General features: G+C 40.5%; 1 protein-coding gene across 6 annotated transcripts in view; it reads left to right on the top strand.

The window, feature by feature from the left end:
• Positions 1 to 22,300, top strand: part of BROX (BRO1 domain and CAAX motif containing) — a 76,072-nt gene that overhangs the window by 4,743 nt on the left and 49,029 nt on the right. For 3 of the 6 annotated variants that reach the window (XM_033936995.1, XM_033936996.1, XM_033936994.1), the window contains 5 exons: positions 3,346 to 3,486; positions 9,569 to 9,675; positions 14,636 to 14,732; positions 21,056 to 21,151; positions 21,243 to 21,315. In XM_033936995.1, coding sequence (XP_033792886.1) covers positions 3,386 to 3,486; positions 9,569 to 9,675; positions 14,636 to 14,732; positions 21,056 to 21,151; positions 21,243 to 21,315 — 474 coding nt within the window. In that variant the 5' untranslated portion in view covers positions 3,346 to 3,385. Of the gene's footprint in view, positions 1 to 2,112; positions 2,180 to 3,095; positions 3,118 to 3,344; positions 3,487 to 9,568; positions 9,676 to 14,635; positions 14,733 to 21,055; positions 21,152 to 21,242; positions 21,316 to 22,300 lie in introns of those variants that run through there. The other 3 variants (XM_033936997.1, XM_033936998.1, XM_033936999.1) reach the window with 3 other exon arrangements.

A 22,300-nucleotide genomic window follows, 5' to 3' on the forward strand; every position in this document is an offset into this window, starting at 1 on the left:
AAGGGCTACTCGGAGGTGGTCATAGTGACTCTCCTATGTTCCTAGAAGCCAGCGATGGTGGCGGCCTATGCCAAGACCTGGAAAATGTTCTAGCGCTGGTGTGTGCAGTGCTGGCGTAGAACCATTGAGAGCCTCAATCTTAGCATTTCCTGCAAGCAGGTTTCAAGAAGGGTTTCACAGTTTGTTCTTTCAAAGTGTAGGTAGCAGGGTTATCCTGCTTTAGGGATCGAGTGGATAGAGTTTCTTTAGCTTCTAATCCAGATATAGCTGGGTTCTTGAAGGGGGTGCTGCTGCTGTGGCAGTCTTTTCCAGCTTGGACCCTTAAACATGGTTTTGCATAATCTCACTAAAGCACCATTTGAGCCTTTTACAGGAGGCTTCTCTGATGGATCTGACCACAAAAATGGTTTTTTTAATGGCCATCACCTCGGCGTGAAGAGTCTCAGAATTACAGGCGCTCTCATGCAAAGAGCCGTCTCTCAAGTTTATGGAGGCCGGGGTTACACTCCGTAGAGTTCCCTCATTTTTGCCAAAGGTGATGTCAGCTTTCCAAGTTAATAATTTTTTTTGTTTGGTGCTCTTGATATTGTTATTGATTATTGTTTTTCTCTATATCATTTACTTCATAGACACCTTAGCTTAGATTGTGATCCCAATCTGGGACAGCAAGGGAAATTCTATGTGCTTTAGTACTACATACTGCATAATGTAAACAATTTTTTCTTTGTTTGTATCTATTTTTTGAACCACCTAGGAGAATTCTTCTGCATTACCTAGAAGTGACGAATGTATTTCGTCTTTCATATCATCTTTTTATTTTAACAAAACACTGGCAAGTGGAGAAAGGCAGCCTTTAAGGCGTCTATCTCCAGATGAATTTGCATGGCGATTGCCTCTGCACAATAAGCAGCCATCAGTATCTTTGAAAGCTTACTGCACTAGAAGTGTGGCGGCCTCATGGGTGGAGACTTAGGCATTAATGCCCGAAAAACTTTGTAGGGCAGCTACATGGTCCTCCCTCCATAATTTTATGATACTTTACAGACCATTTTCAGGTTCACGGTACTGACAGCAGGCTCATCTATCTCATCCTAGACTCCAGGGACTGCTATGGTACATCCTACTTGTCAAGACTCCTGGACCCTTTCAGCAGAAGAGAAAATTAGGTTCTCACCTTGATAATCTTTCTGGTAGAAGGGTACAGGAGTCTTGACGGCCTGCCCTGTCAGATTTCCATTTAGCCTGCGTTCTGTCTCGGAGAAAGGTTTATATGCATTCAGAAGTTTGGATTTCTGCCTGTCAAAAGTATTTGAAGAGCATTGTAATTTCTCAGTTGTACAGTCATACGAGTACCTCTTGGATCTCCATCAGTATTAGTGCTGGTTGCACACAGGTAGGTGGTTTTAGTTCCACCTTGGGGGGAGGTTTTTCTTTTCTCTCGCATGTTTGTACCATGTTTGTATACTATTTTATATTGACATTGATTTGATTTCTCAGCGCTATATATATATATTTTTTTTTTTAATAATTATATTTATTGATTTTCAAATCAAACAACCAAGAAAAAACTTGTATAAAAAGCAAAATGAGCATTATGTACATCAAGAAAATCATACCATAACACAAAGATAATTTATAGCTAATATGCTCAAGTCCTCAAATTATGAGATCCAAGATATTCTTTTAGCGAGAACAAAAGAAAAAGAATTGAACATAATGTACATCCTTATACATAGAAATGACTTTAAGGCTGAGTGCAGGAGTTATTCTATAATAATCCTAGGGCTTAAGATTTTCTGCCTCCAAACGGGATAACGCTATGAAAGAAGTCAATTGATTAGGCTCAAAGAAAACATATTTAACTGTACGGTGGTGCACTATACATTTACAAGGATGTCGCAAATAAAAAGAAACACCTAAAGATAGAACACCTGGTTTCAACAAAAGAAATTCACGGCGACGCTTTCACGGGTCTCCTGTGATAAATCAGGGAACATCTGTATTTTAAATTCTCAGCGCTATATTTAAACAGCAGAACAGAATTGGCTATGTTAGGGAGAATCCCTGTACCCCTCCTATTTTATTTCTCATCTTTATAATGTTTTGTTACAAACTGAAGAGCAGGAGGTGGAGCCGGGATACATAACCCACTTGTCAAGACTTCTGTACTCTTCTACCGGTAAGAACCTATCTTAACAATTAACTTGGCATTTATCATTCTTTGGGCTCCTTTTACGAAGGTGCGCTAAGCGTTTTAACGCATGCACCGGATTAGCGCGTGCTGAAAATCTACCGCCTGCTCAAAAGGAGGCGGTAGCGGCTAGCACGCGCTATTCCACGCGTTAAGGCCCTAATGCGCCTTCGTAAAAGGAGCCCTTTGACTCCAAGGTTTCCTTTTTTGTTTGTCGCCCTCTACTTCTGTTTCTCTTTAGTATTGTTAATATTATTGCTTTAACGTACATTACCTTAGAACACCTTTGCCTGCTAACTGGTTCTTCTACCGTTTACTGCAGATATGTTGTTGTTTTTTTTAATTATTTATTTATACAATTTTATAATATTTACCAAGCATAAAAATCTTGTACAGAAAAGTGCGATCAAAAACCAAATTAAACTTATTTTCCAAAATCGAAAAACACATCAAACTTAGAAATGTATGAATACATAAAATAGACTCATTTGATCACACACTAGTCCTCAATAACTGGAACCAAGATTTAAAGAGTAGAGCAAAATTAATCAAAAACATTTTTTTTTAGGAAAAACGTATGTCTACTGCGGTACAGAGAGCTAAACTTCATTAGGCGTAGCTATTCCTTTCTCAAGACGCTTCTTTGAGAGGAAACTTATCAAATGAGATGGCTCTGTAAAGATATTCTTCAAAGAACAGTTTGCATGGATAGCTCAAAAAGAAAATACCCCCTATTTGAGTCACTCCAGGTTTCAAAATTAAAAATTATTTTCTTCTTTTTTGAGTCTCTCTAGAGACATCAGGAAAGATCTGGATATGGTGTCCCAGGAAGTCCTTGGATCTATGCAGATATGTTAATACCCATTTGTGACCATGATTTATTTTCTTAGATTCTGCAAAGCATCTAGTCACATTCTCTATAAGCTGTAAGTTATTGATTCTATAGCTTTGTATTTTGATCCTGTAGCATGTTGTTGACTCTAATGTCTCTGTTTGGGTATGCATCCTTGTAACCCGTTCTGGGCTCCTAAGGATGGGCTATAAAAATGAATAAATAAATATTAACTATTATGGAATGGGATAATTATCATAACCTCATTTATATAGATTTTGTTTGCATTGCATTTATTTACATATATATTCTCTAACTTCAGGTTTTTCAAAATTTATTATTGCTGAAAATATTGCTAAAAAATGACCCACTGGTTTCATCGTAATCCTTTGAAGGCTACGGCGCCTGTGTCATTCAATTTTTATGGTGTTGCTTCAACTCCCGCTGCGTCAAAGATTTGTAGGTAAGTGTCTTGCCGTGTATCGGTCCCAATTCTGTATGATGATATTTCTCATGAGACTGAGAGGGTAAACTTTGAATTGCTTTGTGGTGCTTCATGCTTAAGCCAAATATTGATCAAGGGACATACAGTTAGTTGGTGGCAGGGATTTGACATAATATAGAGGTAGACAAAGGCACCACAAAACATCTTGAATCCCTTCAAATTAAATAAAAGTAGAGTATTTGTAAAAACAGGCATATATAATTATATTTGCAGTTAGCATGATATAGTATTCCTTGTTTATGTACATGGGTTCATGGTGACATATTGAGGTGCACAGCCCTCTTTACAAAGTTTTGAAAGAGTTTAACTGGACTTCCTGTTGATCAGATCATTAGCGTTTGCTTCTGTTTGGGGCCCAGCAGCTTTGAGAGCTAGGTTGTTTAGATTTAAATGGGCCAATTTTAAAAGAGAATTTTATCAGCAGCTACCACTAAACATATAACTAGATAGATTATGCCACTGAAAATACCTCTCTACTCTTGACACTTTCTGTATACTGCTGGAGTAGAGCGTATTTCACCTGACTATCCATATAACAATGGTATTTAGCTGCTATCTGAATTGCTAAGCAATTTAACCCCCCTCCCCTTTTTACAAAACCACACTGCTCCCAACACTCATAGGAACTCTGAGTGTTGGGAGCAGTGCGGAGCATTCAGCACGCCAGCTTGTGCTAAAAACCGCTATCGTGGTTTTGTAAAAAGAGGGGTAAGTTAGGCTGAAAAAAAATGCTCATCAGTCATAACTTTAATCTGCTTAACAATATATATAAGGGTGGTTTGAAAAGTTCAGTAAAAAAGCAATTTATTTATTTTCTTTAAATTGCCAATCTATTTTTCTGACGACTACTTTATTTTTAACCAAACTTTTCAAACCACCCTCATATAATGGTTAAATATTGTTGAATAGTTAGTATTTGTTCCCAGCAGCTATTTCTGCATAAATTCTTTGCTGCTGAATATATGCATCTTCTTAAAATGGCAGCCTTTGCACGGTTACCTAATAGAACGATGCTGTGGCCTATATATGGGTTTTACAATCTGATGCAGTAGGTGCGGCGTCCTTATATAGGGTGGCCTATCTAAAGACATTGTAGATAAGCCACTCCATTAGTAGATCAACTGCGGCGCTAGTGGAGTGCCCTGCACCTTTTAAAATACTGTAGCTCTCTCGCTGGACAGCTTCTGGCTGCCTTCTGCAATGTCAAGGCCAGCGGTGCAGGGCAGGAGTGATCTTTTCAGCATCCAGCCTGGCCCTGCGCTGCTTCCTCAATGCCTGCTGTCAGCTGGATGCTGAAAAGATCGCTCCTGCCCCACACCGCTGGCCACAACATTGCAGGAGGCAGCCAGCCAGGAGGTATTTAAGGAGGGGGGAGGATAGTAACATAGTAGATGATGGCAGATAAAGACCCGAATGGTCCATCCAGTCTGCCCAACCTGATTCAATTTAAATCTTTTTTTAATTTTTTCTTCTTAGCTATTTCTGGGCAAGAATCCAAAGCTCTACCCAGTACTGTGCTTGGGTTCCTACTGCCGAAATCTCCGTTAAAACCTACTCCAGCCCATCTACACCCTCCCAGCCATTGAAGCCCTCCCCAGCCCATCCTCCACCAAACGGCCATATACAGACACAGACCGTGCAAGTCTGCCCAGTACTGGCCTTAGTTCAATTTTTAATATTATTTTCTGATTCTAGATCCTCTGTGTTCATCCCACGCTTCTTTGAACTCAGTCACAGTTTTACTCTCCACCACCTCTCTTTGGAGCGCATTCCAGGCATCCACCACCCTCTCCGTAAAGTAGAATTTCCTAACATTGCCCCTGAATCTACCATCCCTCAACCTCAAATTATGTCCTCTGGTTTTACCATTTTCCTTTCTCTGGAAAAGATTTTGTTCTACGTTAATACCCTTCAAGTATTTGAATGTCTGAATCATATCTCCCCTGTCTCTCCTTTCCTCTAGGGTATACATATTCAGGGCTTCCAGTCTTTCCTCATATGTCTTCTGGCGCAAGCCTCCTATCATTTTTGTCGACCTCCTCTGGACCGCTTCAAGTCTTCTTACGTCCTTCGCCAGATACGGTCTCCAAAACTGAATACAATACACCAAGTGGGGCCTTACCAATGACCTGTACAGTGGCATCAACACCTTCTTCCTTCTACTGGCTACGCCTCTCTTTATACAGCCCAGCATCCTTCTGGCAGCAGCCTGCCTTGTCACACTGTTTTTTCACCTTTAGATCTTCGGACACTATCACCCCAAGATCCCTCTCCCCGTCTGCATTTCTTTGCATTGAATTTTAATTCCCAGGCATTAGACCATTCCTCTAACTTTTGCAGATCCTTTTTCATATTTTCCACTCCCTCTTCGGTGTCTACTCTGTTTCAAATCTTGGTATCATCTGCAAAAAGGCACACTTTTCCTTCTAACCCTTCAGCAATGTCACTCACAAACATATTGAACAGGATTGGCCCCAGCACCGAACCCTGAGGGACTCCACTACTCACCTTTCCTTCCTTCGAGTGACTTCCATTAACCACCACCCTCTGGCGTCTGTCTGACAGCCAGTTTCTAACCCAGAAATAATATAATAGCAGAAAAAGAACATAAAGCCAATACAGTCTTCCCACCTTCACTGACTGGCTGCTCAGCTTTGCAATATCTTTTTCTCCCTTAGCACAGAACAACACAGATGTCTGCCTTAAACCCAGATATTGTGCTTCTCTCCAGCATTTCCTCTGGGAAACTTTCATGCATACACCACTTTTTCTAAAGAAATATTTTAGATCTACTCCTTAGTCGGCCTTCTTTCATCCTTGTCCTCTGTGACCCTCATTCCAGAGTCTCCTTGAAGAGACCTGCCTCTGTACCGGGCCATGGTACGCACTCACCTGGAATACTACATCCAGCCCTAGTCTCCATACATGAAGAAGGACATGGTACTACTCGAAAGGGTCCAGAGAAGAGCGACTAAAATGGTTAAAGGACTAGAGGAGTTGCCGTACAGTGAGAGGTTAGAGAAACTGGGCCTCTTCTCCCTTTAAAAGAGGAGACTGAGAGGGGACATGATCGAAACATTCAAGATAATGAAGGGAATAGACTTAGTAGATAAGGACAGGTTGTTCACCCTCTCCAAGGTAGAGAGAACGACAGGGCACTCTCTAAAGTTAAAAGGGGATAGATTCCGTACAAACGTAAAGAAGTTCTTCTTCACCCAGAGAGTGGTGGAAAACTGGAATGCTCTTCTGGAGGCTATTATAGGAGAAACACCCTCCAGGGATTCAAGACAAGGTTGAACATGTTCCTGCTGAACCAGAACAAACGCAGGTAGGGCTGGTCTTGGTTAGGGCACTGGTCTTTGACCTGGGGGCCGTCGCATGAGCGGACTGCTAGCGCAATGGACCATTGGTCTGACCCAGCAGCGGCAATTGTTATGTTCTTATGCCTCCTTGGAGGTATTTTTGTGCCTAATTGTGAAGCTTCTATCCTGCCTTTTCTCCATGATATACATGTTTTAGATATTTGTCCCTATATGGTTTATGTTGAAGACTATTGACCACTTTAGTACTAGCTCTCTGGACTGAATCTGTCTAGTTTATATCCTTTTGAATGTACAATTTCTTGAATGGCACATAGGGAGAGGAATGAGCCATGACTATGTACCCCAGTATGTATAGGCTTTTGTTATCACCTTATCTACTTGTTTAGCTACCTTAAGATAACTGGATACAGTTACCTCTAGATAACACCTCTTTTGTGCACAGACAGCTTCACTCCCTTGGATTCTTGCTGTCCAAATTCCTGACCCTGCAATTTTTTAGCTTCAAATCTTGGCTCCAAAATAATAGACCACTTATCAATCCTCTAGATCAGGGGTGTCAAAGTCCCTCCTCGAGGGCCGCAGTCCAGTCGGGTTTTCAGGATTTCCCCAATGAATATGCATGAGATCTATTTGCATGCACTGCTTTCACTGTATGCTAATAGAACTCATGCATATTCATTGGGGAAATCCTGAAAACCCGACTGGATTGCGGCCCTTGAGGAGGAACTTTGATGCCCCTGCTCTAGATCTGCCAAGTTTTCTACACCTTTCAGTTTTGGCATCATCCACTAAAAGGCAAACCTTTTCCCAATAGCTATTCCACAATATTGCTTATGAAATTGTTTGAAAAGACCTAGACCAGGGGTAGGCAATTCCGGTCCTCGAGAGCCGGAGCCAGGTCAGGATTTCAGGATATCCACAATAAATATACATGAGATAGATTTGCATGCACTGCCTCCTTGAGATGCAAATCTATTTCATACATATTCATTGTGGATATCCTGAAAACCTGACCTGGCTCTGGCTCTCGAGGACCGGAATTGCCTACCCCTGACCTAGACCAAGGACAGACCCTACTCCTTGGTAACATCTTTTTCCTTAGAGTGAACTCTTATCTACCACTGACCTACCTCCTCTCACTTTACAAGTTTCTAAACTGGTTGCTTACTTTACAGTTACAGTACCAATGATGCTCAGTTGTCACCTATGTGGAATCATGCCAAAGACTTTGCTTAAATCTAAGTATACCATATCTAGGATGAGCAGATTCATCTGACAAGATCTACCTCTTTAAAAATGATGTTGGGTTGAAATATAGGGAACAAACCTATAAAAACTATTTAATATTTATTTATTTAAACCTTTTTTTAATGCCATATACAAAAAAACTAAATGGTTTACATCAATTAAGATAAAAACAAACCATATCATGAAATCTACATAATTAAACAATTTTTTCTCTGCAAATGTCAACTAATAAATCACAAGAATACAATAACAAACATGGTCAAGCAGACTTTAAATGAAGAGTTTGGAGTAAATTACTATCTAAATTTAGGGGCGAATCTGCCGGCAGGAGGGAGTGTACATCTTTTTGCTGGATTTCTACAAGATACGAGAAGAGATTTGGGGGGATGTTCTGACCTGACTCCCACCAGGAACTTCTCCTGGGGACTTTGTGGATGGGGCAAATGGGGAGCCTTGATGTTGGGGAGAGTGTGTGGGGGTTTCCAGGTTTTGAGCAATCGGGGGGGGGGGGTGTGAGTCATCCGGGTGGCCAAAGCAGGAGAGCATGGGCATCCCTCTTGCTGCTGTTGTGTTTGTTTTTTTGTTTTTTAAGTTGGGGAGGGGGTCATGGGGGGGAGTCATTGTGTGTGTGGTAGGGTCTGGGTGGCCAAGGCAGGGGAGAGTGGGCATCCCTCCTGTTGACAATCTTCACAGGGGGAGGTGAGATTTGGGAGCATGGGGAGGTTGGGGTGGCCACAATATTTCCAGTTACTGATGGGTCTCTAGACCTTTCGTTTTTTTTGGGTCAGCAGAAGTAATCGCTAAATTTTGTGCATCATGAAGCAATGTTAGGGCATCGATCGGTGAACTGGTTTTAATATTGATGACTTCATTTTAATACTAATAAGGTCGTTTGCATAGCAGAGTCAGAGGCTGCAACAGACGCACGGAAAAGCATGCAGTGAGCTATTTACGTAGTACGTCAGTCGGTAAAATTACGTCCACGCTAAACCAGTTAAACCATTTTAACGATGATAGTTACACACTGTGATTTTAGTAGCACAGTGGTTAAAGCTACAGCCTCAGCAGGTTGTGGGTTCAAACCCATGCTGCTCCTTGTGACCATGGGCAAGCCACTTAATCTCCCCCATTGCCCCAGGTACATTAGATAGATTGTGAACCCACTGGGACAGAGAGGGAAAAATGCTTGAGTACCTGAATAAATTATTGTAAACCGTTCTGAGTATGGTCATGGCAGCTATTTTGAGAATGGAGCTGGTGTAGACATCAGAGACTAAAATTTTTTTAATACCAACCGTATCTATTTCTGTGTGAGTCGAGGTAATGTTTGTTTGTTTATTATGGCTTAAATTATATTGCAACTTTACAATTAAACAAATACAAGTCCCTCCAGAAATGTCTGTCAATTTGATAGAAAAGACTGCTTGTTTACAGAAGTAATAAAGTTATTATAACTTCTTTGTTTTCAGCGAACTAAGAACATCAAGGGCACGACTTCTGGAATTATTCACAGATGGCAGCTGTACTGTAGAAATGATGAAAAATGGCACAGATTCGTACTTTTCGTTGCTGCAAGGTAGGCATCCTAATTGTGTAGTACATAACTTTTGTCAACAAGCAGGCATACGAGCAGGTAAGGCCATCTCAGGATGCTGGGAGGGGGACAGCTTTCCTAGAGCTCTGAACTAGTGTGAATTTTTGAGCGTGTTACTTTTCCCCATGTGCGGTAATCTTCTTATTTATTTATTTTTTTAATCCTGTGCTGCATGAAACCTGAAAAAAGCAAGAGCAAAAGTGGAAATGTCCAATCAGAATGGTGCACAAAAAGTGTCTTTCAACTCATCTGATAAATCCAAAGGTCTTTATTCATCCAAAATAACTCATTCATCCAAAGTAGCTCAACGACTCGATATGATCATGTTTCGGCCACCCGGCCTGCATCGGGAGTCTTAGGAGTCTTTGGGTATCAATATGCTCTAAAACACAACGCTCAAACCGTTGCTCTGAATCTTGTGACGCTACAAACCAACACGGCCTTGCAGTGAAAAAAGGATGAATAAAGACATTTGGATTTATCAGATGAGTTGAAAGACACTTTTTGTGCACCATTCTGATTGGACATTTCCACTTTTGCTCTTGCTTGTTTGATTTTTGTGGATTTGTTTCCCCTGTTTTAGTGTGCCTGTATGAAACCTGAAACACGGCTCTCTCCCAGTACATTAGTTCAAGAGTTTCCCCAACTCTAATCTAATCGGAATTTCTTAATTGCATTTTTCCAAAAACAGGTTCAAGAAGATTTACAAGGAGAGACCCATGCAAAGTCATGGGGAGAAATTACATCTTGAAGGGGAAGGGGGGGATTACATTAGTATTACTACTTTACATTAAGGATGTAAGATACATTTGTTCAGAGGGAAGTAGCTACATTAGCTGTGGAGAATATCTTCATTGTCCTGTTTTCTGACACTTTTTATTTTGTGTTCAAGCAAAAAAATACCCTCCTTTATCAGCACAGATGAATCCAGACATGAGTGGGTTGTGTCCATCCACCAGCAGGTGGAGATAGGCTCTTTGGAGTTCTCTATCTCCAGCAGATGGATGGATGGTTTCTCTTCTGCTCCTGGTTTTATCTGATGCTTGGTGTGGCCTGTGAGTGGTGGTTTGCTCCAGCTTCAGATTCAGTTAAACTACTGTTTTGGCTCTGCTAACTCAGTTGAACAAGGGGATTAGGCTTCCTGAGTGCCTATTTCAGGGTATAGCTGGTGGTGCCAGTTCTCTGCCCTGTAGCCCTATCTGGTTTGTCCAGCACTCCTAACTCCCTCCTCACATTAAAAAAGCAAATAAAACTAGTTTTAAACCCAGAGGGAGTGCAGTGGGATGGATGCATCAACCGGAAAAAAAGAGCAGCCAACTATGTGTGGGTCTATAATCTCAGTGAGTATGTTTCTTGCAGGTTCCCTTCCTACTCTGTCTCCCATACTGTTTCCTTTATTTTGGACGGGTGGCAAGTGGGGAGGAAGTCCATTGACCTCTCAGCCCTGGGGTACCGCAGTAACTTGACGCTCTCTTGTTTTTTTTGTCTTGCCGCTTGGCCTGCCTAGGATAACAGCCTATAATTAAAAAAAGGCAAAAGAACTGACTCGTACCCTTGGGGTGGGCAGCATTCCAGTCCCCACGTGGTGAATCCCATGGCTGCCGACTGAGTCAGAGCAGCGGCTGGGTTTTTGGCGGGAAGAAATGCCAGCATCCGTCTTGGAACAGGGCCTTGTCTTTGCAGAAGTCGCAGTGCTGTGCAGGCTTTCAGCAGGTCTTAGCGAGACTAATTTTATTCTGGAGCTTTGCACCCTTCTTTTTCTCTACCTGATTCTTCATGGGGGCAGGGTGCATGATTTGTCAGTGTTTCTATGCATGCCCAGGAGGAGGCGAGCATCTTCAATTGAAAGAAAACTCTTGTAGTAGGATTATACATGTCAAGAGGTTAGCTTTAGCTTCTGCTTGAAAGCAGAAGGAGGTACCTTCTATGGTGGTGGTAGTTGCTAAAGCGGACTATTTTTACTTGATAACCAAATTGAGTGCTGTGCATAGATGGAGAATCTCTGCTTTTCACAAAATATGGGAACCTTATAAGAAGTGGAGAGGTGCAGAACTGAATAATTAGATATAACTGCAGCAGATTTAAGGTGCAATTTGTTCCTCTCTCCAGTCTGAGAACTTTTATATATATTATGGGGATTGGATTGGATTATGGATTGTGAAGGTTTGACAATAATCATACTATACTTGGCACAATAGTTATTGCTACCTATTTGCTCCCATCTTTGGCCTGTAAAGTACCTGCCCATTCACAAATAAACAGAAATTGACCCTTGATACTCCACAGAATCGAAGAGCAACCAAAAACAAAAACGCTGTGGAGAAGATGTCCAAGATGCAGGCTTTATTGAAGATACAGTCATATAATCCATATAATAAAATGTCTAGGACCCATAAGATGGAAACTATGGACCCAACAAGGTCCGTGTTTCGACAACCCTGTCTTCCTCAGGGGTCCCTAAGAGTCCTAAGTCAAAGAACATGGAGCAAAGGCTGAGAACAATCCTGCTCAAGAGCTCTGCGCGATAGAGTAGTGCTCTAGTGTGTATCTAATTAATCTTGCTTTCTACAGGGCACATCTTGTACAGGTAAGCAACTTTTGCTTTCTGGTTATTAATAGAACCCTTTTCAAAAAGCTTTGTTGTAATATATTTTCTGAATGCAAAAACTTTAATGAATTAAACGACTAAAGAGGAAATGATTGACTTCTTTTTTTCCCCCCAGAAATTAAAATTGCGGCGGGTGGGGTAAATTTTCCAAATTTTTATAGATACCATCAAGCATTTGTTCTGCATCAGGGTTTATATTGGATCCTTCCTGAAGTCTTGGAGCATCTTCCAGATTGGCTTTACCTAGAATGGCAACTTATGTTCCCATTGAGATTGTGTCATGTTTTGAGTATCAAATTACCACGTATTTATAAGGACAATAGTATTTTGCTAGATACATGGAAAACCTTAAAATTCATCAACAACTTAACATCTGTACCGGTACAACAGTCCACGTGTTAATCCTTATGGTTGAACTCCAAGATTCGAATTGGCAAGTCTAAGATCCTCTGGAAGCATTGGCTGCAGGCGGGCATACGAACACTGGATGATGTGTTATCAGATGGAAAGCTGCTTGACTTTTTACAACTGCAGCAAACATTTGGTATCTCAAAATCTCAAAGCATATAAGTGGTTACAGTTGAAGCAGGCCAATCAGAAGGGGTTCCCTGAGTGGTGTAATTTAAAAAATCTGTATGGCTTGCTGGGCCTATGCTTCCAGATCGATTTGTTAGGACATCAGGCAGCCAAGTGATATAGATTAGTATCTGAATTTATGACTAAAAAAACCAGAAACTTCTCTAAAAGATATTTGGAGCATTGAGATAAAGCAACAAATTTCTGCTACTCAATGGCCACGAATTTGGTCTTGGAGAATGAGATGTACAGCATCAATGAAATAAACTTGGTTTTTCTTGTTGCATAGGACTTTTTGGACCCCGGTTCGGTTGCAGACGTTAGATAGTTCTAAATCTAACAGATGCTGGCACTTTCATCTTGAAATAGGGACATTGGATCATCTGTTGTTCCATTGTCCTTTAATACTTAATTTTTGGAAATCGATATGGGGACAGATTAATACCATATTGGAGTCATCGATTCCACTGACATATGATGTAGTCATATGTGGGACATTGTTAAATCTTAAACCCCCTTTGGACCAAAATAAAAGCAGTCTGCTCCTTATTATGACCGGGATAGCCATGCAGATGGTCACTCACAATTGGAAAAATTATGATCACCTTAATTTTCCTTTCTGGTGGGCATATTTATGCTTATGCTATAGATATGAGAAGATAAATGCTGATATGTTGGGGCATAGTAATGTATTTAAATTGGTGTGGGGCCCATTGACGTCTTTTATCACTTCATCATAATTGTCTCTTATCTTTACTTTTTGTAAATTTCTACACACATCCAGGGTAGGGTGGGAGGTCGGGTGGGGAGGGTTATTTCTTTGTTGTACTCCGAGAGAATGAGAGCCAGAAGGCCTTGAGCATGCGCAGATGCTCAAGGCCCAGCCCAGGCAAGAGGCGGGAGCTCGCATTCACCCTTACAACGAGCAGAAGGGGTAAGGACTGTGCGTGGGAGGAAGGGCGGGTGGATGCCGCTTTCAGCACGGGGGTGCTTTGCGGTTCTCACGGGGGGGCGTTCGCGAGGGGTGGGGGGTTGCGATGCTGGTTCAGGGGTTGTGATACCAGTTAGAGCGGGGGGAGGGGGTGATGGAGTAGCACCGGTAGCCTCAGGGGGGGGGGTTGGTGGAACGAATTGTTCAAGTTTCCATTATCTTCTATGGGGAAAGTTGCTTTGATATACGAGTGTTTTGGTTTAAGAGCATGCTTCTGGATCGAATTATGCTCTTAAACAAAGGTACCACTGTATATATCTTTATTAATTTTCAAATCAGTAAAAAGTGCAGAACACTATACATACATTAACCATTGCAGTAAGCACTTATTTTCAATCAATAAAATTACATAAAGAATAAACCCCCCCTACTATTCTTTATGTAATTTTATTAATTGAAAATAAGTGCTTACTGCAATGGTTAATGTATGTACAGTGTTCTGCACTTTTTACTGATTTGAAAACTAATAAAGATTAATTTGAAAAAAAAAAGTAGTAGGCCTGCACCAAGAAAGCCAATGCAGTTCTACTGTTATATAGGAGGAAAATAAATTTCATCACATGATTAAATCCATGCTTTTCTCAGAGGCTGGTTAAGTGAGGAAATCCATATTTAGAGTTAAGGTTCTATAGATTCATATTGATCTGCTAATCAGGGATATTCCATTTGCATTGTCCATTTTTTTTAATATATATCTATTCATATTTTTTTTCCATGTAGCAGTTTTTATTGAGATTAGCTTTTAAATGTTTGCTGCTTCTTTCCAGGTTTCATAACATCACTGGATGGGAGTACTCAAGACAACAAGCTGCGATATATTCAGAACTTTAAATGGACTGACACATTACAAGGAAATGTTCCAAGGTATACAATGCTAGAAATGCGTAGATTTTATTACAAAGGTGTTTAAAACTCATGTTCCTTACAATTGTATGGAATTATTGCTCATCCAAAGCCAAGGCTTAGATCTATCACAAAGAGCCTTTCATTCAAATTACCCAGTTGTTTTTGTATCCTTTCTTGATTTAGCTCTGCCCAGTAATTGCAGCAATGGCTCTCATCCACATGCCACACTCTAAGGCTTTGACTCTTCTTGCTGGGCCTTGAGCATCTGCGCATGCTCAAGGTCTGCGAGTTCACGCTCTCTCCAAGATCTCCAAGAATCTCGGAGAGAGCGTGAACTCGCAGGCCTTGAGCATGCGCAGATGCTCAAGGCCCAGCAAGAAGAGGAGGCCGATCTTCGGGCACCGGCACCAACGCACAGGACATGCCGATGCCGGTGCTGGTGCTGAGGCCCAGATGACAGTAAGAAGCAGGTTCGAGTGAGTCTGGGGGACTTCAGATTGCAGCGGGGGGTGCCGAATTGCGGCGGGGGGGGGGGTGCTGAATCACGGCGGGAGGGTGCCGGATCGCAGGGGGTATCGCTCACAAATCGAAGCACGCTCAGTTTCTGAGGCGCCAATTTTGCGAATGTTTTGCTCGTCTTGCAAAACACTCGCAAACCGGTGCACTCATAAACCGAGGTACCACTGTATTTCCCTCTTATCTAATCTAATCTTATGTTCTTATCTGGAGATCACTAATTTCTTTTGCATATGAGATCATATGTTTATACATTTTAGTCATCTGTGTAGGAGGCAAGCTGCTTCTAAGTCATCTCTGCTGCATTGGATTAAGTCAGCTATTGAAATGGCATATATTCTTAATTGGAAACTAGTCCCATAAAGTCTCTGAGGTCATTTGATAAGCGACCAAGTGGCTTTTTGAGCGGAAACCAGAGCAGTGTCTCCAAAGGATCTTTCAGTGACTTTGTTGTCACTATACTCATTAGTTGCGCTCATCAGGCATAATAAGATTATCTGGGTGAGAGGGGGCAGTAGTTTTGGTGGGACTGTTTTGGGGGAGAGCTTGGTCTTCTTCTCTGCCTTGAGGCATAAGCTTTGGTACATTCCACTAGTCTAGACTGGTCTTGCAGGATAAGGTGATGCGTATTCCTCCTGATCATTTCCATTTCTTGAATATTGCTAGACCATTCCCTGGAAGACTGAGGATATCCTCAGGTTCTGTGCCTGTCGCTGTTATGAATATTTTCACCCTTCACCCCTTTGCAGGACTCTTTTTATCAGATTTTATCTGTTTTTACTATTCTGTATAGCTTTGGCATTAGTATACTGATAGCATCCTACCGTAGCCGCACCACCTGTTTCAAGTTGTATCATTTGAATCTTCAAGATTTATTTCTCTGTTTCTATCTCCTGAATTCTGCCGTACCATTGGGTTATACACCCTTACCAGCAAAGGGGAAGTTAAGCCCCAAAGAAGATATCGAAGCATATTAGACTCTTGGGAGAGAGACTTGGTTAGACCAGTGATGGTAGAATCTTTACAGAACATCATAGTATTTATACCCAAAGGGGTTCATAGCACTGAGTTACAGGAATGCCACTTCAGAACAATACTCCGAGCAATACTTCTCTCAGAGTCAGGCATTTCATGTGGGTTGTGTTGATACACAGCTTTGTATGAAGTGAATGGTCACTGGAAACTCATTTGCACATGGGAATATGAGAAAATTCAACATTTTTTCCAAGAAATAGCTTCATTTTTGCACACTGTATTTAGACACACTATTCCTTTTGTCTGTGGAAAGTGCGATGCTCTCAAATTTTTTTTTGTAATAGAAATGAAAGGCAAATCAGAGAAACTCTTGGTCAGTAAATGTTTATATTATGGGGAAGAAATAACAAAATATAACATAATGTTCAGTTTGTATATCGCAAACACCTCACAGTTCTATATGGTTAACATAAAGAGAATTGTACGTTCACAGAGAATTACAAAATAACAATAGAAACCTACATTACATGCACACTATTCCCCCCAAATTGCTTAGTTTTTGACATTTTCCTATGATCATAAGATACAGATGCTTGTATTTATAAGGGCCTAGTTTTCTCTCCCAACTAGCAGCCTAAAAAGCCAACATCCTTTCCACATATTTCAATTTAGAGCAGCCCCTTAAAGTAGGAAACATAATAAAAGCAGAAAAATGTGTAGGGTGCCTCGATATATTAAAAGCAAATGCGCATGAGTCGAGTCGCTCTCATTTGAAAGGAAACTCTGCAATGAGAGGGCATAGGATGAAGTTAATCTAAGGAATCTAAGGAAATACTTTTTTTACAGAAAGGATGGTAGATGCATGAAACAGTCTCCTGGAAGAGGTGGTAGAGACAGAGGTTTGTGTCTGAATTCAAATGGGCCTGGGATAGGCATGTGGGATCTCTCGGAGAGAGAAAGAGATAATGGTTACTGCGGATGGGCAGACTAGATGGGCCATTTGACCTTTATCTGCCAACATGTTTCTATGTTTCTACGTTACATGGCAATAGACCATATAGTACCTTATAACTAGAGAATGACACGGTGACTGTTACCTGTGGGTACAAGGACAAGGCCATTTACTGCCTTTTGGAGTGGTGAATGGCCTTGTCCCCACAGTAAAGGATCTGCAGCCACCCTCTCTCCCTCCCTATCGTGGGTCGAACAGTCCCCCACCCTCATACCTAATGCATCCGCCACCACTGTCAGGGATCCCATTTATAAATGGCTGGGGATCCCAGTTACCTCACTCAACAGTCCTCCTTTCAGCTGGGCTGCTTCTTTCTGCTTTCATCTGTACGTGGGCAGCAGCTTTTGCATGCTGCACGTGGCTGACCCGGAAGCGATGGCCACCCTTGCAATGTTTAGAAGGAATTGATACAATAGAAATGATAGTAATGTCATCTGCATAATTAAACAATTTAACCTCCAAATCTGATAGCCTAGAGTCCAAAGAGGATAAATAAATATTAAAAAGCAAAGGGGAAAGGGGTGACCTTTGTGGTGCACCACAAGGGTTGCTTCAGGGTTGAGAAGGTATATTGTCAAATCATACCTGGTAAGAATGCGAGCAGAGAAATCGCAAAGCCATTGAAAAACATGGTCGGTGATTCCCATGGAATCCAAGCATTGAAATAATATGCTATGATGAATAAGATCAAAGGCACAGCTAAGATCAAACTGTAAGATTAAAACCCCCTTAATCACTGGGTGAGTACGACTCCTCTGTCTTATTGGTGTTGGAGGAACAAAATTTATTGTTGGATGTGTTGGGAGTCAAGATCTGCTTCTTATTAAAGCACAAGGAATTCCTGAAGATATGGGTGCCCTATTTAAATATTTTGTCCCCCATGGCCAGGAGTCAGATAGTGCATGCACTGTTGTTCCCTGTCACTAAAGGGGGTCATGGAGAGGATGGGGAAGGAGGGTAAGATAGGGGAGGAAAGACAATAGAGTAGAGATGGGATGGGAGGAATTTGGGTGTTGCAAAATATAAAATCAAAGCACTGCAGGTAGTGCAGAACGCCGCCGCGAGAATGATTACAGGGGTAGCTTGGAATGATCACATTACACTGGTATTGAAATAACTGCACTGGTTGCCAATTCAAGGGAGGATCGAGTACAAAGTTTTGGTGATTGTACACCAAGCACTTTATGGGGCGACACTATGGTACTTAAAGCAGATGTTGAAACAGTACATACCGCTTAGATCATTAAGATCTCAATCTGAAATGAGGTTATCAATTGAAGCACTTGGTGAGACTCATTATAAGAAGACACAAACAGCCATCTTTGTGGAATGCATTGCCAGGATAGTTGAAACTGTGTAAAGATAAGATGACTTTTAGAAAGCCATTAAAAACTTATTTGTTTGTGAAAGCTTTTTATTAGCTAGTGGTTCTAAACTTATTTTATAGTTTGCTTATGCAAACTTTTATTAGCTGTGTGCCTTTTTTTTTTTTTTTTTTCGGTTAGTTGTGCTGTGAGTTTGGGGGGAAATGGAAGAGAAAATGTTTGTTATAATATGTCTGAGTGTATCTGATTATGTGTGTTTCTAACTGTATAATCCGCTTGGGCTTAAAGCGGAGAAATTTTTTAAAATAAATACAGTAAATAAAAACTACTGTTATTATGGAACTGAGGCCATAAGAAACCAGGCCTCGGTTTAAGTTGGATTTGATTGCTGTTTGCTATTTGTGATTATATGGTTCAAAAATAATCTTGTTTTTGTACTTCTATGAGTTGTTGAATCAATAAACAATTTACAAAAAAAAAATATAAGAAAGGGCAGCATAAGCTAAAGGGAATATTACGGCTAGGCATGAAATGGATACCCGCTCCAAGGTAAGGTGCATCCACTTTAAGGGGTCCTTTTACTAAGCTGCACTAATGGTATGTTTACTGCATCCCTTGGTAATTTTGTCATGTGTATATGCTACCCATGTGCTAAAGAAATTTATTTTTTTAACACTAGGGCAGAGAGGGGGCTTGTTCGTCCTAATCTAGTTAGCACAGCTACCGATTAGTGCGTGCTTAGCGCATGAGTCCTTACCGCCTACGTAATGGATGGCAGTAGGGGCTCACATGCCAATGGCCTCTTACTAATGGGAAAACTAGTGCTTGGCTATTAATACTAAAAACAAACATATAGGCCTTATTGCGTGGGACTGACTTGCTTAAGGACGTGCTAAGGCCACTTTTTATCACAGTTTGGTAAAAAGGGCCCCTAAACCTATTCATGGACTGTACGCTCCCTTGACTTTTATTTACTTTTACTAAAGCTTAGCATGCATGAAATGCTGCATGTCCTATCTTTTATACCTATGCATGCTAGGATCGGAGCATCAATGATACTGTGGCTGGCGTACAACTATGGAATGCCTTGCCTGGTATCCTGCGGTTTTGTATGGGGAGGATGAATTTTAAGAAAATGCTGAAAACTCAATTGTTTGCTAATGCCTTCTTATGCTAAGATGTATTTCAGTTGATAATCGCCTTCTAGAATTTTTCTGACATCGAAGTATGATTTAAAGCTTGTTTGTGTTTCTGAATTGATTGAATTTGTGCTCTATCCCTATTATAACAGGGATGATTAACGATGGTTTCTTGATATGTCTGTTATATGTGACAGTTGGAGGGAAACAAGATTCTATGTATGTCATTTGGAAACCGCATAGTTAGTTGTATGCGGAATATAAATTTTTTAATAAATAAATACAAAAGCTACCAAAAGTTAGGCGGTGGTAGCCGCCCTACATTTGACACAATGCTTAGAGCTACAGCCTCAGCACCCTGATGTTGTGGGTTCAAATCCTCCACTGCCCCAGGTACATTAAATTGTGAGCCCATCAGGAAAGAGAGAGAAAAATGCTTGAAGTACCTGTATGGAAACTGCTTTGAATGTGGTTGTATAACTACAAAAAGGTGGTATACAAGTTCCAATCCCTTAATTGGTTTAATTGGGTTTAAGTGGTGTGATGATTGGTCACAACGTTAAAACCCAATTAAACCCTCGTTTTAAAAGAAAAGTATGTAGAGGCATAGGAAAGAATTTCTTTTGTTAAGACCTGGTATTACAGCCTTGGGCGCTACCTTTTTTCTTCGATACCCTTGTAAATGTATCATTCATTATAAATCACATAAATTTTGTTTTCTTTGAGCCCTCACAACTGATAACATTTCTGTCTCTGTCGAGGCTGGAGAATGTTCAATGAAGGATAGATGGCTGCCCTTAGCACAGATTAACCTATAACAGTTTTTTCCTTAATAAATAAATTGCTTTAATTCCATTTAAATTTAATTTTGGATCCTATAAGAAGACTTGAGCTGGATTTAAGTTAGAAAATTTTTCCTTTATTTGTTTAACTTTGTTCTGGATGGTTTTCCTTTACTTCTTGAATCTTGTTTTCTGTACAAGTAAAATCTTGATTATGTATATTTGAAAATTTATAAATAAATAAGAAAAGTATGTTCTGCCACATGGCCTCCGGGACCGGTGCCCTAGGTCTTTGGCAGCTAGGAGTGCATAGTGATGCTAGGTGTGGTTGGGGGGCAGTGCAAGACTTCAGTGTCAGTATGTGCTGCTAGCTGCAATTCAGGAAGGACCCTGGGTGCTACAGAATGGAGGCCTGAAAACCCTGGCCTACATTTCTGGGGCCTAGGGTCCTTCTGGAAGTGGTGCCTGTCTGTGATTTGTCACGCTGCAGGCATCCATTATGTGCCTGTCATGGCAAGCGCCACTTACAGAATTAGAACCTTAGTGCTTTCAAGTTCTTATCAGATTAAATAAAACTGTTTTGTTTTTTTAGTTCCCAACAAGATGCTGTTTTTGAACTCGTTTCTATGGGGTTTGATGTGGCTCTGTGGTATACAAAATTTGCTTCAAGATTGGCTGGAAAGGAAGAGTAAGTGTACTAAACCTTTTTTGTATTTTGTATGTTTTTCTGTGTGTATGTATGTAAATTTATTACTTAAGCACTATAATAATTCTTTCAGCATTACAGAAGATGAAGCAAAAGATGTTCACAGAAGCCTGAAATTTGCAGCTGGTATTTTTAAACATTTAAAGGTAAAAAAAATAAAAATCCCTCCTGGGTTAAATGTGGTGTGTGTGTTTTTTTGTTGGGGTTTTTTTTTTGTTTTGTTTTTAGCAAATAGTGAACTTTTAACATAAAATGTATCACAATGGAAACAAGTCCACTGATCAACAGTATGTTCAGGACTTATATGCAAAATATCTACGAAAAGTTTATTGCACAAAGCATAGCACTTTTTTAATAAAACATAGAACTCAATGAAAGATATCCTTTGCCTGCATAAGCTGTTAGGAAAATCAAGCATGATTTAACAGCGCAGGTATCTGAGAGCTCTTTGGTAAAGAAAAAACATATAGATAGATAGATATTTTGTATAGATATATATATATATAGATATTTTGTATACAAGTCCTGAACATACTGTTGAACTTTTAACATAAACATTTTTTCCTGATGTCAAAGAAACAAACAAAAAAATAATTGGCATATTGTATATCAAGCCTGGTTACTGTAGATGGGCAGACTAGATGGGCCATTTGGCCTTTATCTGCCGTCATGTTGCTATGAGTTATATGCAGAGTAATTGAAAAATGCTGCTGATTTAATAGGGTAGGGCAGCAGAGGAGGTTAAGAGACAAACCTATTAGAAAATAATGGATCCAGCTTTTATACATCAGAGTAAAATAGTGTTCTTTTCAGTAGTTTGATTTCTTAGGTCTACAGCGATAAACTTACAGCAGGTCCTAACACTTACTAATATGAATATCTCAAAGGTTAAAGCTTCTTGTTGGAAGTGTAATATGCCCAGTATGCCAACTCTTATGTTCTTATAATACTCAAGTTCAGTCATTGTCAACCTTTTATTCAGTTTGGACTGCATATTGATCTTCATGAACCTTTGGTCTGATACAGTATGGCAGCTCTTAGGGTTTATGTGGAACAATGTTTACATTTAACGCGTATCTCCTCCCAACAACAGATAACATAACACATTTTCTCCATGGAAGTTACCATACC

Source organism: Geotrypetes seraphini, chromosome 3, assembly GCF_902459505.1.
Source record: "Geotrypetes seraphini chromosome 3, aGeoSer1.1, whole genome shotgun sequence".
Classification (NCBI taxonomy): Eukaryota; Metazoa; Chordata; class Amphibia; order Gymnophiona; family Dermophiidae; genus Geotrypetes; species Geotrypetes seraphini.